We start from the raw sequence: 12,566 nt of genomic DNA on the forward strand, positions 1-12,566 counted from the left end.
TCGTTGCTCTGATGGTCCCAGAGGAGGCGGGGCTTCGTTGCTATGACGGCCTGGGAGGGGCCGGTCTTCGTTGCTATGACGGCCTGGGAGGGACGGGTCTTCGTTGCTCTGATGGTCCCAGAGGAGGCGGGGCTTCGTTGCTATGACGGCCTGGGAGGGGAGGGGCTTCGTTGCTATGACTGCCAAGGAGGGGCGGGTCTTCGTTGCTCTGACGACCTGGGAGGGGGCGGGGCTGCGTTGCTATGACGGTCACGGAGAGGGCGGGGCTGCGTTGCTATGACGGTCACGGAGAGGGCGGGGTTGCGTTGCTATGACGTTCACGGAGGGGGCGGGGCTACATTGCTATGACGGTCACGGAGGGGGTGGGGCTGCGTTGCTATGACGGTCACGGAGGGGGCGGGACTGCGTTGCTATGACAGCGGGAGCTGGCGGTTGGATTGCTTGGAGCGGGAAGCTGAGGGGCAAAGCCGAACAAAATGGTGGGTTTGAGACCTGGCCCGAGCCCGGGGAGGCCGCAGCCGCCGGCGGAGGGTCCGACAGAAGCTCGGTTCGCATCGAGCTGCGAAACCCTCAGGCGGGCATGTGATGGAGGGGCTGAGGGGAGGGGAGGGGAGGGGAGGGGAGGCCCGGGAGAGTGAGGGGTCTGCCCCCAGGGAGGGGGTGAGGGGTCTGCCCCCAGGGAGGGGGTGAGGGGTCTGCCCCCAGGGAGGGGGTGAGGGGTCTGCCCCCAGGGAGGGGGTGAGGGGTCTGCCCCAGGGAGGGGATGGGGGGGGTCTGCCCCCAGGGAGGGGATGGGGGGTCTGCCCCCAGGGAGGGGATGGGGGGTCTGCCCCCAGGGAGGGGATGGGGGGTCTGCCCCCAGGGAGGGGGTGAGGGGTCTGCCCCCAGGGAGGGGGTGGGGGGTCTGTCCCCAGGGAGGGGGTGGGGGTCTGCCACCAGGGAGGGGGGTGAGGGTCTGCCACCAGGGAGGGGGTGGGGGTCTGCCACCAGGGAGGGGGTGGGGGTCTGCCCCCAGGAAGGGGGTGGGGGTCTGCCCCCAGGAAGGGGGTGGGGGTCTGCCCCCATGAGGGGGTGGGGGTCTGCCCCCATGGAGGGGGTGGGGGTCTGCCCCCATAGAGGGGGAATGAGGGTCTGCCCCCATAGAGGGGGTGGGGGTCTGCCCCCAGGGAGGGGGTGGGGGTCTGCCCCCAGGGAGGGGGTGGGCGTCTGCCCCCAGGGAGGGGGTGAGGGGTCTGCCCCCAGGGAGGGGGTGAGGGTCTGCCCCCAGGGAGGGGGTGAGGGTCTGCCCCCAGGGAGGGGGTGAGGGTCTGCCCCCAGGGAGGGGGTGAGGGTCTGCCACCAGGGAGGGGGTGGGGGTCTGCCACCAGGGAGGGGGTGGGGGTCTGCCCCAGGGAGGGGATGGGGGTCTGCCCCCAGGGAGGGGATGGGGGTCTGCCCCCAGGGAGGGGATGGGGGTCTGCCCCCAGGGAGGGGATGGGGGTCTGCCCCCATGAGGGGGTGGGGGTCTGCCCCCATGAGGGGGTGGGGGTCTGCCCCCAGGGAGGGGGTGGGGGTCTGCCCCCAGGGAGGGGGTGGGGGTCTGCCCCCAGGGAGGGGGTGAGGGGTCTGCCCCCAGGGAGGGGGTGGGGGGTCTGCCCCCAGGGAGGGGATGGGGGGTCTGCCCCCAGGGAGGGGATGGGGGGTCTGCCCCCAGGGAGGGGATGGGGGGTCTGCCCCCAGGGAGGGGGTGAGGGGTCTGCCCCCAGGGAGGGGGTGAGGGGTCTGCCCCCAGGGAGGGGGTGGGGGTCTGTCCCCAGGGAGGGGGTGGGGGTCTGCCCCCAGGAAGGGGGTGGGGGTCTGCCCCCAGGAAGGGGGTGGGGGTCTGCCCCCATGAGGGGGGGGGGGTCTGCCCCATGGAGGGGGTGGGGGTCTGCCCCCATAGAGGGGGAATGAGGGTCTGCCCCCATAGAGGGGGAATGAGGGTCTGCCCCCATAGAGGGGGTGGGGGTCTGCCCCCAGGGAGGGGGTGGGGGTCTGCCCCCAGGGAGGGGGTGGGCGTCTGCCCCCAGGGAGGGGGTGGGCGTCTGCCCCCAGGGAGGGGGTGAGGGGTCTGCCCCAGGGAGGGGGTGAGGGTCTGCCCCCAGGGAGGGGGTGAGGGTCTGCCCCCAGGGAGGGGGTGAGGGTCTGCCCCCAGGGAGGGGGTGAGGGTCTGCCACCAGGGAGGGGGTGGGGGTCTGCCACCAGGGAGGGGGTGGGGGTCTGCCACCAGGGAGGGGGTGGGGGTCTGCCCCCAGGGAGGGGATGGGGGTCTGCCCCCAGGGAGGGGATGGGGGTCTGCCCCCAGGGAGGGGATGGGGGTCTGCCCCCATGAGGGGGTGGGGTCTGCCCCCATGAGGGGGTGGGGGTCTGCCCCCAGGGAGGGGGTGGGGGTCTGCCCCCAGGGAGGGGGTGGGGGTCTGCCCCCAGGGAGGGGGTGAGGGGTCTGCCCCCAGGGAGGGGGTGAGGGTCTGCCCCCAGGGAGGGGGTGAGGGTCTGCCCCCAGGGAGGGGGTGAGGGTCTGCCCACAGGGAGGGGGTGAGGGTCTGCCACCAGGGAGGGGGTGGGGGTCTGCCACCAGGGAGGGGGTGGGGGTCTGCCACCAGGGAGGGGGTGGGGGTCTGCCCCCAGGGAGGGGATGGGGGTCTGCCCCCAGGGAGGGGATGGGGGTCTGCCCCCAGGGAGGGGATGGGGGTCTGCCCCCATGAGGGGGTGGGGGTCTGCCCCCATGAGGGGGTGGGGGTCTGCCCCCAGGGAGGGGGTGGGGGTCTGCCCCCAGGGAGGGGATGAGGGTGAGGGAGATGCCCCAGGGTGAGGGTGATAACCCAGGGAGGGGGGATGTGGGTGAGGAGGGGATGTCCCAGGGAGGGGATGTGGGTGAGGGGATGCCCCAGGGTGGTGGAGTTGGTGGGCAGGCCAATTGGTTACAGAGTGATGGAGGGGCTGAGGTGAGGGGGGGCCCAGGGTGGGTGACTGTGGGGATGGGTGATAGTGGGCAGTGCAACATGGGACAAAGTGGGAGTGAGGGAAATCTGGACGGTGAGTAGGGGAACTGGTGTAGGCAGCATGATTGAGGCAGAGGGTGTGAGGGAGGCAGAGAGAAACTATCAGAGGGAGAGGGGTCTGTGGAATCTGAGAGGGTAAGAGTGGGAAATTTGCAAAGAACATAAAACCCTACTTCCACATCATGCTCCCAGTCAGTTCCCCGTGGCAATTGGAAAATAATAAAAATGACCCTAGATGAGGTATTGTGCCCTTCGGCAAACAATGTCCCCAGAAAACTCCTTGGTTCATGAAAATTTCTTGAATACCCAAAGATTTAAACTTTCCTTTAGGAATATAAATGAGATATAGACCAGAGTATGTAGTACATGTTGCCTTGGTTAAAAGGTGCCGGGCTAAATATAGATCAGAATAAATGCATCAGAGAAATATTTTAAACATTTCTTTTGTTATCGCTTTTTAAAAAAAATGAAAATATGAGCTTGAATATAGATTGTGTCGAGCTATTGCAGTTACCAAAGCTACTGTGCTGACTGATGTGCAGACTGGAACACATTTTAGATTTGTTATGAAGTGAAAATGGCATTGTCAAAAAGTGTAACTGCTACTTTCATCAACCAGCTTTGAAAAGATTTTTTCATGTTTAACATCAGCTAAATAGAAGCAAAATAAATGTATTGTGTTCAAAATTTCAATCAGTATTTCCCATTCTGAGTGATCTATAAATGATCGGAGGGGGGGGGGGGGGGGGGGGGGGGTGTATTTAAACATCAAGCTGCTCTGACAGCACCTGCCTTTGCAGTTCTATTCCTGTTTTTCTTTCCACCGAGGTTGAGCTGACAGAGATTTGGTGTTTGAGACACGAGTTGAAAAAAAGCTGATTCTTTTATTATTTGTAAGCAGTGACTGAAGGTGCTTCAATTGTGCAACACCTGGAGTAACTATGTTTAAGTTTGTTTTATGTTTTATAGTGTGTGTGCAAGCAACTGTTCAAAGTTAGGTTGCTAAATTTTTTTCACTTGCTACACTGCAGCCTACGTTTGTGCTCCCACCTTGTGTATCTCCAGATTTGGTTTAAAAAGTGTGGACAATCTAACATAGTGATGCCAAGAATAGTCAACCAGGAATCAAGTGGATTCAGCACAGAAGGAGGCCATTCAGCTTGATCTGTCTGTTGACTTTCTGCATGAGCAACGTCCCACTACCCCACCTTATTCTTCGTCTTCAGATAATGATTGAATTCTCAACCTTTTTTTTGCGGCAAAATGATAAAAGAACAAAGATCCCAGACTTTCCTTCTTCTTTAAGAAATCGTTTTGTTGGAGAATGAAAATTATCCGGGACGGTGAGGTTCCACCACTACTTTTATGAAGAACAAAGAAAATTACAGCACAGGAACAGGCCCTTCGGCCCTCCCAGCCTGCGCCGATCCAGATCCTTTATCTAAACCTGTTGCCTGTTTTCCAAGGTCTACTTCCCTCTGTTCCCCACCCGTTCATATATCTGTCCAGATGCATCTTAAATGATGCTATCGTGCCCGCCTCTACCACCTCCGCTGGCAAAGCATTCCAGGCACCCACCACCCTCTGCGTAAAAAAACTTTCCATGCACATCTCCCTTAAACTTTCCCCCTCTCACCTTGAAATCGTGACCCCTTGTAATTGATACCCCCACTCTTGGAAAAAGCTTATTGCTATCCACCCTGTCCATAACTCTCATAATTTTGTAGACTTCAATCAGGTCTCCCCTCAACCTCCGTCTTTCCAATGAAAACAATTCTAATCTACTCAACCTTTCTTCATAGCTAGCATCCTCCATACCAGGCAACATCCTGGTGCACCTCCTCTGCACCCTCTCTAAAGTATCCACATCCTTCTGGTAATGTGGCGACCAGAATTGCATGCAGTATTCCAAATGTGGCCTAACCAAAGTCCTATACAACTGTAACATGACCTGCCGACTCTTAGAACATAGAACATAGAACAGTACAGCGCAGAACAGGCCCTTCGGCCCTCAATGTTGTGCCGAGCCATGATCACCCTACTCAAACCCACATATCCACCCTATACCCGTAACCCAACAACCCCCCTTAACCATACTTTTTTTATTAGGACACTACGGGCAATTTAGCATGGCCAATCCACCTAACCCGCACATCTTTGGACTGTGGGAGGAAACCGGAGCACCCGGAGGAAACCCACGCACACAGGGGGAGGACGTGCAGACTCCACACAGACAGTGACCCAGACGGGAATCGAACCTGGGACCCTGGAGCTGTGAAGCATTTATGCTAACCACCATGCTACCCTGCTGCCCCTGTCCAGATGCATCTTAAATCTTGTATTCAATACCCCGTCCGATGAAGGCAAGCATGCTGTATGCCTTCTTGACCACTCTTATCGACCTGCGTTGCCACCTTCAGGGTACAATGGACCTGAACTCCCAGATCTCTCTGTACATCAATTTTCCCCAGGACCCTTCCATTGACCATATAGTCCGCTCTTGAGTTAGATTTTCCAAAATGCATCACCTCGCATTTGCCTGGATTGAACTCCATCTGCCATTTCTCTGCCCAAATCTCCAATCTATATTTTGTTGTATTCTCTGACAGTCCTCCTCGCTATCTGCAACTCCACCAATCTTAGAATCATCTGCAAACTTGCTAATCAGACCACTTATACCTTCGCCCAGATCATTTATGTAGATCACAAACAACAGTGGTCCGAGCACGGATCCCTGTAGAACACCACTAGTCACCCTTCTCCATTTTATTCTTACTGGGGAATGCAGATGTGTGGGGGTGAGGGCAAGACTGGGTTTAATTGTGATTAGCACTGCTGCCTCATGGCGCCGAGGACCCGGGTTCGATCTTGGCCCTGGGTCATTGCCTGTGTGGAGTTTGCACGTTCTCCCCGTGTCTGGGTCTCACTCTCACAACCCAAAAAGATGTGCAGTGTGTGGGCAGCACGGTGGTGCAGTGGGTTAGCCCTGATGCTTCACGGCGCCGAGGTCCCAGGTTCGATCCTGGCTCTGGGTCACTGTTCGCATGGAGTTTGCACATTCTCCCCGTGTTTGCGTGGGTTTCGGCCCCACAACCCTGTGCAGGCTAGGTGGGTTGGCCATCTTAAATTGCCCCTTAATTGGAAAAAAAAATTGGGTACTCTAATTATACTCTGTAGTTGAATAATCCACAGGAACTCCCAGGTGTCCAGGCTTAAATAAAGAACAGTCACGTGGAACCTGATGTTAGTCTGGTGGCTGAACACCCGAAACTATATTTCAGCAAGGAGAATGGAGTGGTAAAATGGGGAACAAAATCATTTTTTTTTTTTAAAGCCTTTACTGTGGAGGAATTGCTGATACTACCTGCTTTTCATATGTCTCAGTAGTTGGGATTTCAGTTATACAGTTAGTCAATGATGATTACAAGGTTTGTGCATGCATTCAATGTAAATATCCTCCAGATTGAGTGTCAGTGTTTTCCTTTTCTGTCCAGATGCTGTCACGTGCAAAACCTGCTGTCAGTGGGGAGACACTGCAGATGGATAAAAAGAAGAAAAAGGGGAAAAAGATTCCAAAACTGGAGGAATATCTGACCAGCAGAGACTATTCAGGAGCACTGACCTTGCTAGAGGTAAAACCAGATGTTCAGATCAGCCGATTTGTACATCCAGTACAGTGATCCCCTTGAGTTCAAAAGCAACCTGTGGTTCATGGTCAGGGCAAGGAGAGAAACACATTTTTTAAAATATAAATTTAAAGTGCCCGTTTCTTTTTTTTTGTTTCAATTAATGGACAATTTTAGCGTGGCCGATCCACCTACCTGGCACATCTTTGGGTTGTGGGGGGTGAGACCCACGCAGACACAGGGAGAATGTACAAACTCCACACGGACAGTAACCCAAAACAACCATTGAACCCGGGTCCTCGGCGCCGTGAGGCAGCAGTGCTAACCAGTGCGCCACCGTAACGCCCTCCACTCCAAAGACTTGAGGACACAATCAAGGCTAGCACTTCAGTGCAGTGCCCAGGGAGTTTGCACTGTCTGAGCTAGGGGCATTCGGGTGTGGAGTTTGCACATTCTCTCTGTGCCTGCGTGGGTCTCACCCCCAATACCCAAAAAGAGGTTCAGGATAGGTGAATTGGCCGTGTTAAATTGCCCCTTATTTTTTTTAAGTTTTACCACGTGTTTGAAGCTCGCTGCGTAATTGTGTGGCGAAGCTCTCTTTCTCCAAACATCTTTTTTGTCACAATGTCTGTAATTTTGACTGTCCTTTGGCAGATTTTCCATTTTAAAGGTGCAATATGTATTCAATGTTTTGCCGGAAAAGAACATGTCCTGCTTGTAAGAAACATTAAAACTTCCTCTGATCACACATTCGCACAGGAATTCTAACTCTTCAGGAACCCTTTGCTAGAGGATTTCTTAGAGGAAATCTTACTCTTATATTTAAAATGCTGCCCGCCCCTATTCACCAGAGAAAATAGATTTGTGTTGTTGCTTGCAGTGTTTCGCTGGGTTTGATTTTTTTTTTATACCATATCTGAAGAGGCAGTGAGTCATTTGCATACAGTAACTATTTAGAGAAAGTAATTGTGTGCTTTGTACAGAAAAAAACTTTTCTGTTTATAACTATTCGACACATTGATCATGCAAATCCAGTTTTGGGGAAAGGGGAAGATTGCTGTCTTATCCATTTCTGAACACAAAGCAATATACTGCAGACCCTGGAAATCTGGAAGAGGTAGAGAAAATACTGGAAATACTCAGCAGATCAAGATGCTGCCTGATCTGCTGAGTGTTTCCAGCATTTTCTGATCTTGCTTCTGCTGTAGAACCATTGCACCCAGTTTCTGACCGAGGAAATGCCACAGCTAATAACATAGGCTTGTATTCGTTGAGCATAGGAGAATGAGGGGTGATCTTGGTGTGTTTAAAATGACTATATTATTTCCTCCGGTTAAGACTGACGGGGGAATGGGAGGTGGAACGGTTTGCGTGGGATGTCCTGAAGAAGAGGGAAAAACTTTAGAAAGAGTTCAGCCATCTAGGGGTGATGCCAAGAAGCATTTCTTCATGCAAAGGGTGGTGGAAATCCGAAATTCTCTTTCCCCAAAAAGCTGTTGAGTCTGAGGATGGCGTAAATTTTGAAAATGATACTGATGGGCTTTTTTATTTAGAGCACCGAATTTTTTCCAATTAAGGGGCAATTTATCGTGGCCCATCCACCTAACCTGCACATCTTTGGGTTGTGGGGTGAAACCCACACAGACACGGGGAGAATGTGCAAACTCCACACTGACAGTGACCCAGGGCATGGATTCATAGATATGTAGATACATAGAAGATAGGAGCAGGAGGAGGCCTTTTGGCCCTTCGAGCCTGCTCTGCCATTTATCACCATCATGGCTGATCATTCAACTGAATAGCCTAATCCTGCTTTCTCCCCATAGCCTTTGATCCCATTCTCCCCAAGTGCTATATCCTCTTGAATATATTCAATGTTTTAGCATCAGCTAATTCCTGTGGTAATGAATTCCACAGGCTCACTACTCTTTGGGTGAAGAAATCAGGTCCTCGGCGCTGTAGTCCCAGTGCTAACCACTGCGCCCTATTGATAGGCTTTTTATTGAGTGAGGGTATTAAGGGTTACGGAGCCAAATGCTATACTGTGTTTGGAATCTCCAAGTGACGAGAGCTGTAACTCTTTTGTTGTTTCAGTTGGCAGGATGATGATCTCTCAGTAACTGTTCTTTTTCTATCACAGTTCAAGCGGCACGTGGGCGAGTGTGAAGAAGACATAGACTTATGGATGGGGTACTGTGCATTCCACCTTGGAGATTATAGGAGGGCCATGGAGGTAAGGGAAGCCTTGCAAAGAATATGAACTCTAACACTTTAAGACATAGAGGTTTACAGCATGAAAACAGGCCCATTGGGCCAACGCCCAGTTTTTAACCATGAAGCTAGCCCCAATTGCCCACATTTGGCCCATAACCCTCTTTACCCAGCTTTCCCATATAACTGTCTAAATGCTTTTTAAAAGACAAAATTGTACCCGCTTCTATTATTGCCTCTGGCATCTCGTTCCAGACACTCACCACTCTCTGTGTGAAAAAACTGCCCCTTTGGACCCTTTTGTATCTCTCCCCTCTTACCTTAAACCTATGCCCTCTAGTTTTAAACTCCCCTACCTTTGGGAAAAGATGTTGACTATCTACCTTATCATTATTTTATAGACCTCTATAAGATCACCCCTAAGCTTCCTACGCTCTAGGGAAAAAAGTCCCAGTCTATCCAGCCTCTCCTTATAACTCAAACCATCAAGTTCCGGAAGCATCGTAGTAAATCTTTACTGCATTCTTTCTGGTTTAATAATATCCTTTCTCTCAGAGTGACCATAACTGTACACAGTATTCCAAGTGTGGCCTTACTCATGTCCTGTACAACTTCAACAAGACATCCCAACTCCTGTATTTAATGTTCTGACCAATGAAACCCAGCATGCCAAATGCTTTCTTCACCACCTTGTCCACCTGTGATTCCACTTTCAAGGAGCTATGAGCCTGTACTCCTAGATCTCTTTGTTCTATAACTCTCCCCAACTTCCTACCAGTAACTGAGTAGGTCCTTCTCCTATTCGATCACCCAAAACCCATCACCTCACATTTATCTAAATTAAACTCCATCTGCCATTCATTGGCCCACTGACCCAATTGGTCAAGATCCCGTTGCAATCCTAGATAATCTTCTTCATTGTCCACTATGCCACCAATCTTGGTGTCATCTAGAAACTTACTAACCATGCCTCCTAAATTCTTATCCAAATCATTAATATAAATAACAGTGGACCCAGACCTGATCCCTGAGGCACACCGCTGGTCACAGGCCTCCACTTTGAAAAGCAACCCTCTACAACCAATTTGTCTTCTGTCGTCAAGCCAGCCTTTTGTATTTTATATCCAACCTCGCCCTGGATCTCAGTGTATCCCAGGTATCAGGAAGACATCGCAGCCAGTATATGAAGGTGCTTTACATCCTTTTCTCCATCAACCATGTTCCTATCCAGAAGTGATCACCATCCCTGCATTCATTCCGAGTTCAAGGATATAAAGTTGCAGTACGTTTATCCTGCTCCATATTGGCTGACTGGAACTGTTTTTCACTCGCCTCCTTCCTCAACTGCTCAATTTACTGAACTCCCAAACAAGCAAAACAAATGGTTTAAAAATACTCCATCACTTTACGTCTTAAGGGTTGGCTCGTGGCGCAGTGGTTAGCCTCATGGAGCCGAGGACCCGGGTTCAATCCCAGCCCTGGGTCACTATCCGCATGGAGTTTCCACATTCTCCCCGTGTCTGTGTGAGTCTTGCCCCCACAACCCAAAATGTGCAGGATAGGTGGATTGGCCACGCTAAATTGCCCCTTAATTAGAAAATAAATTGTGAGAAAAGACTTTCCACCCCAGTGGTGCAATCCATGATGAAGATATGGAATCAGCTGAGGAGGCATTTTAGGGTGGAAGGGATGTCGGTGCTAACGCCGCTGTGCGAGAATCATTGGTTTGAGCCGGGGGGGCGATGGATAGTGTATACAGGAGGTGGAGGGACGTGGGGCTGGTCAAGGTGAGGGATTTGTATTTGGAGGAAGGGTTCACCAGTCTGGAGGAGCTAAGGGAGAGGGTAGAGATGCCGAGGGTTAGTGAGTTCAGGTATCTACAGGTTAGGGACTTTGCACGAAAGGTCTGGAAGGGGTTCCCTAGATTTCCGGAATACACCCACTGGAGCGACTGCTGCTTCCGGAAGTGGAAGGAGAGGGAAGAATTGGGGATATATACAAGTGGCTGGGGGAGCAGGGAGGCGAGCGGGTGGTGAAGATCAAGGAGAAACGGGAAGCGGAGTTGGGAATGGAGCTCAATTGGGGAGAATGGAGTGAGGCCTCCATAGGACCTCCTCTTGTGCGAGGATGAGCCTGATACAGTTTAAAGTGGTGCACAGGGTGCATGTGACTTGGGCGAGAATGAGTGGTTCTTTCAGGGGGTAGCAGATGAGTGTGAGAGGTGTGGGTGGGGGCCAGCGAATCATGCGCACATGTTTTGGGGTTGTGAAAAATTGGGAAGATTCTGGGTGGGAGTGTTCGCAGTCTTAGCCAGGATATTGGAGGAGGGAGTGGACCTGGACCCTTTGGTGGCGATATTTGGGTTTCAGAGAAGTCAGAGCTCATGGAGAGGAGGAAGGCCGATATCTTGGCCTTCGCCTCTCTGATTGCACGGCGACGAATTTTGCTGGAGTGGCGGTCGGCATCGCCACCGGGGGTAGCAGCATGGTTGGGTGACCTGTATGACTTCCTGCGGTTAGAAAAGATAAAGTATGAGTTAAGGGGTTCAGCAGGGGAGCTTGAGGAAAAAGTGGGGGCTGTTTGTGACTGTGTTTGAGGAACTGTTCGTCGCAGGGGGGTGGGTGATTTGGGGGAGTGGGGGGGTGAAAAAGGAGAAAAATCTGTACACACTGTATAGTTAATTGTTGGGAAGAATGTTTCCCGGGGTGTTTATTTGCTGTAACCTACTTTGATACAAGTTTGAATAAAATGCGTTTTTATTTAAAAAAAGACTGCATCTTAAAACACGCTTTCTTTGAGTTTAATTCAAGATTAAAGTTAACCAGTGTGCGTGATTAATCTAAGGGCCAAATATGTGCTTATGCGATTCGATGGCTTGCAAGCTGTAATTCTGAGCTTGGCACACTCAGCACAGAAAGCTTTTGGTAGGCCATGAGAGACTTATTTTGTGTTCATTTAAGTTACCTTCACTTTCCTGGTCAGCGTCTGTCTGTGGAGTCGCCTCTACTTTCTCTCCTGTGCCACCCATGGTTGAAGCTGACTTGTGTAGAGGAACAAATTACTCAATGCTGCAAGCAGACTCTGTTCTATTTTCCTCTGCTTTAAGCGTCATCCCTAAAAAGAGGCAGTTGTGTATGTGTCTCAACTGTCCGCTATGGCAATTTTCTTTCAACCTCAATCTGAGCTCTCTCGAAAATGTGTGACCCCTCATTATTGAATAGCTAGTGCAAATAGAATCATGGAACAGTTCCAGCACAGGGAGGCGATTCAATCCCGGCCCCGGGTCACTGTCCGTGTGGAGTTTGCACATTCTCCCCGTCTGTGTGCATCTAGCCCCCACAACCCAAAAATGTGCAGGAAATTGTCCCTTAATTGAGCAAAAAAAAAAATTGGATACTCTAAAAAAAAATTTTTAAAGAAAGTCAGGTTTAAATCTGACTCCATGACCCTTGCAGGCAGTGCATTCCAGAGCATAACGACTCTCTCTCTGTAAAGAAAGGTTTGCATCATGTCAGTTTTGGTTCTCCTGCCAATCACCTTAAATCTGTGGCCTCTGGTTCTCGACTCTCCCGTCAATGGGATTAATTTCTTCCCTTCTAATCTCTTCAGGCCCTTTGTGATTTTGAGCACCTTTACCAAATCCCCTCTCGACATTCTCTAAGGAGGCAACCAACTTCTCCAATCTCTATACGTAATTGAAATCCATCAT

At 51.9% G+C, this 12,566-nt stretch overlaps 1 protein-coding gene across 1 annotated transcript in view; it reads left to right on the forward strand.

The window, feature by feature from the left end:
* Positions 1-384: 384 nt before the first annotated feature.
* ttc26 (tetratricopeptide repeat domain 26) overlaps positions 385-12,566 on the forward strand; it is a 78,264-nt gene continuing 66,082 nt past the window's right edge. Inside the window, exons 1-3 of the mRNA XM_038783621.1 lie at positions 385-479; positions 6,515-6,652; positions 8,787-8,879. Coding sequence (XP_038639549.1) covers positions 477-479; positions 6,515-6,652; positions 8,787-8,879 — 234 coding nt within the window. The 5' untranslated portion in view covers positions 385-476. The remainder of the gene's footprint in view (positions 480-6,514; positions 6,653-8,786; positions 8,880-12,566) is intronic.

The sequence above is a fragment of the Scyliorhinus canicula genome, chromosome 23, assembly GCF_902713615.1.
Source record: "Scyliorhinus canicula chromosome 23, sScyCan1.1, whole genome shotgun sequence".
NCBI classification, from domain to species: Eukaryota; Metazoa; Chordata; class Chondrichthyes; order Carcharhiniformes; family Scyliorhinidae; genus Scyliorhinus; species Scyliorhinus canicula.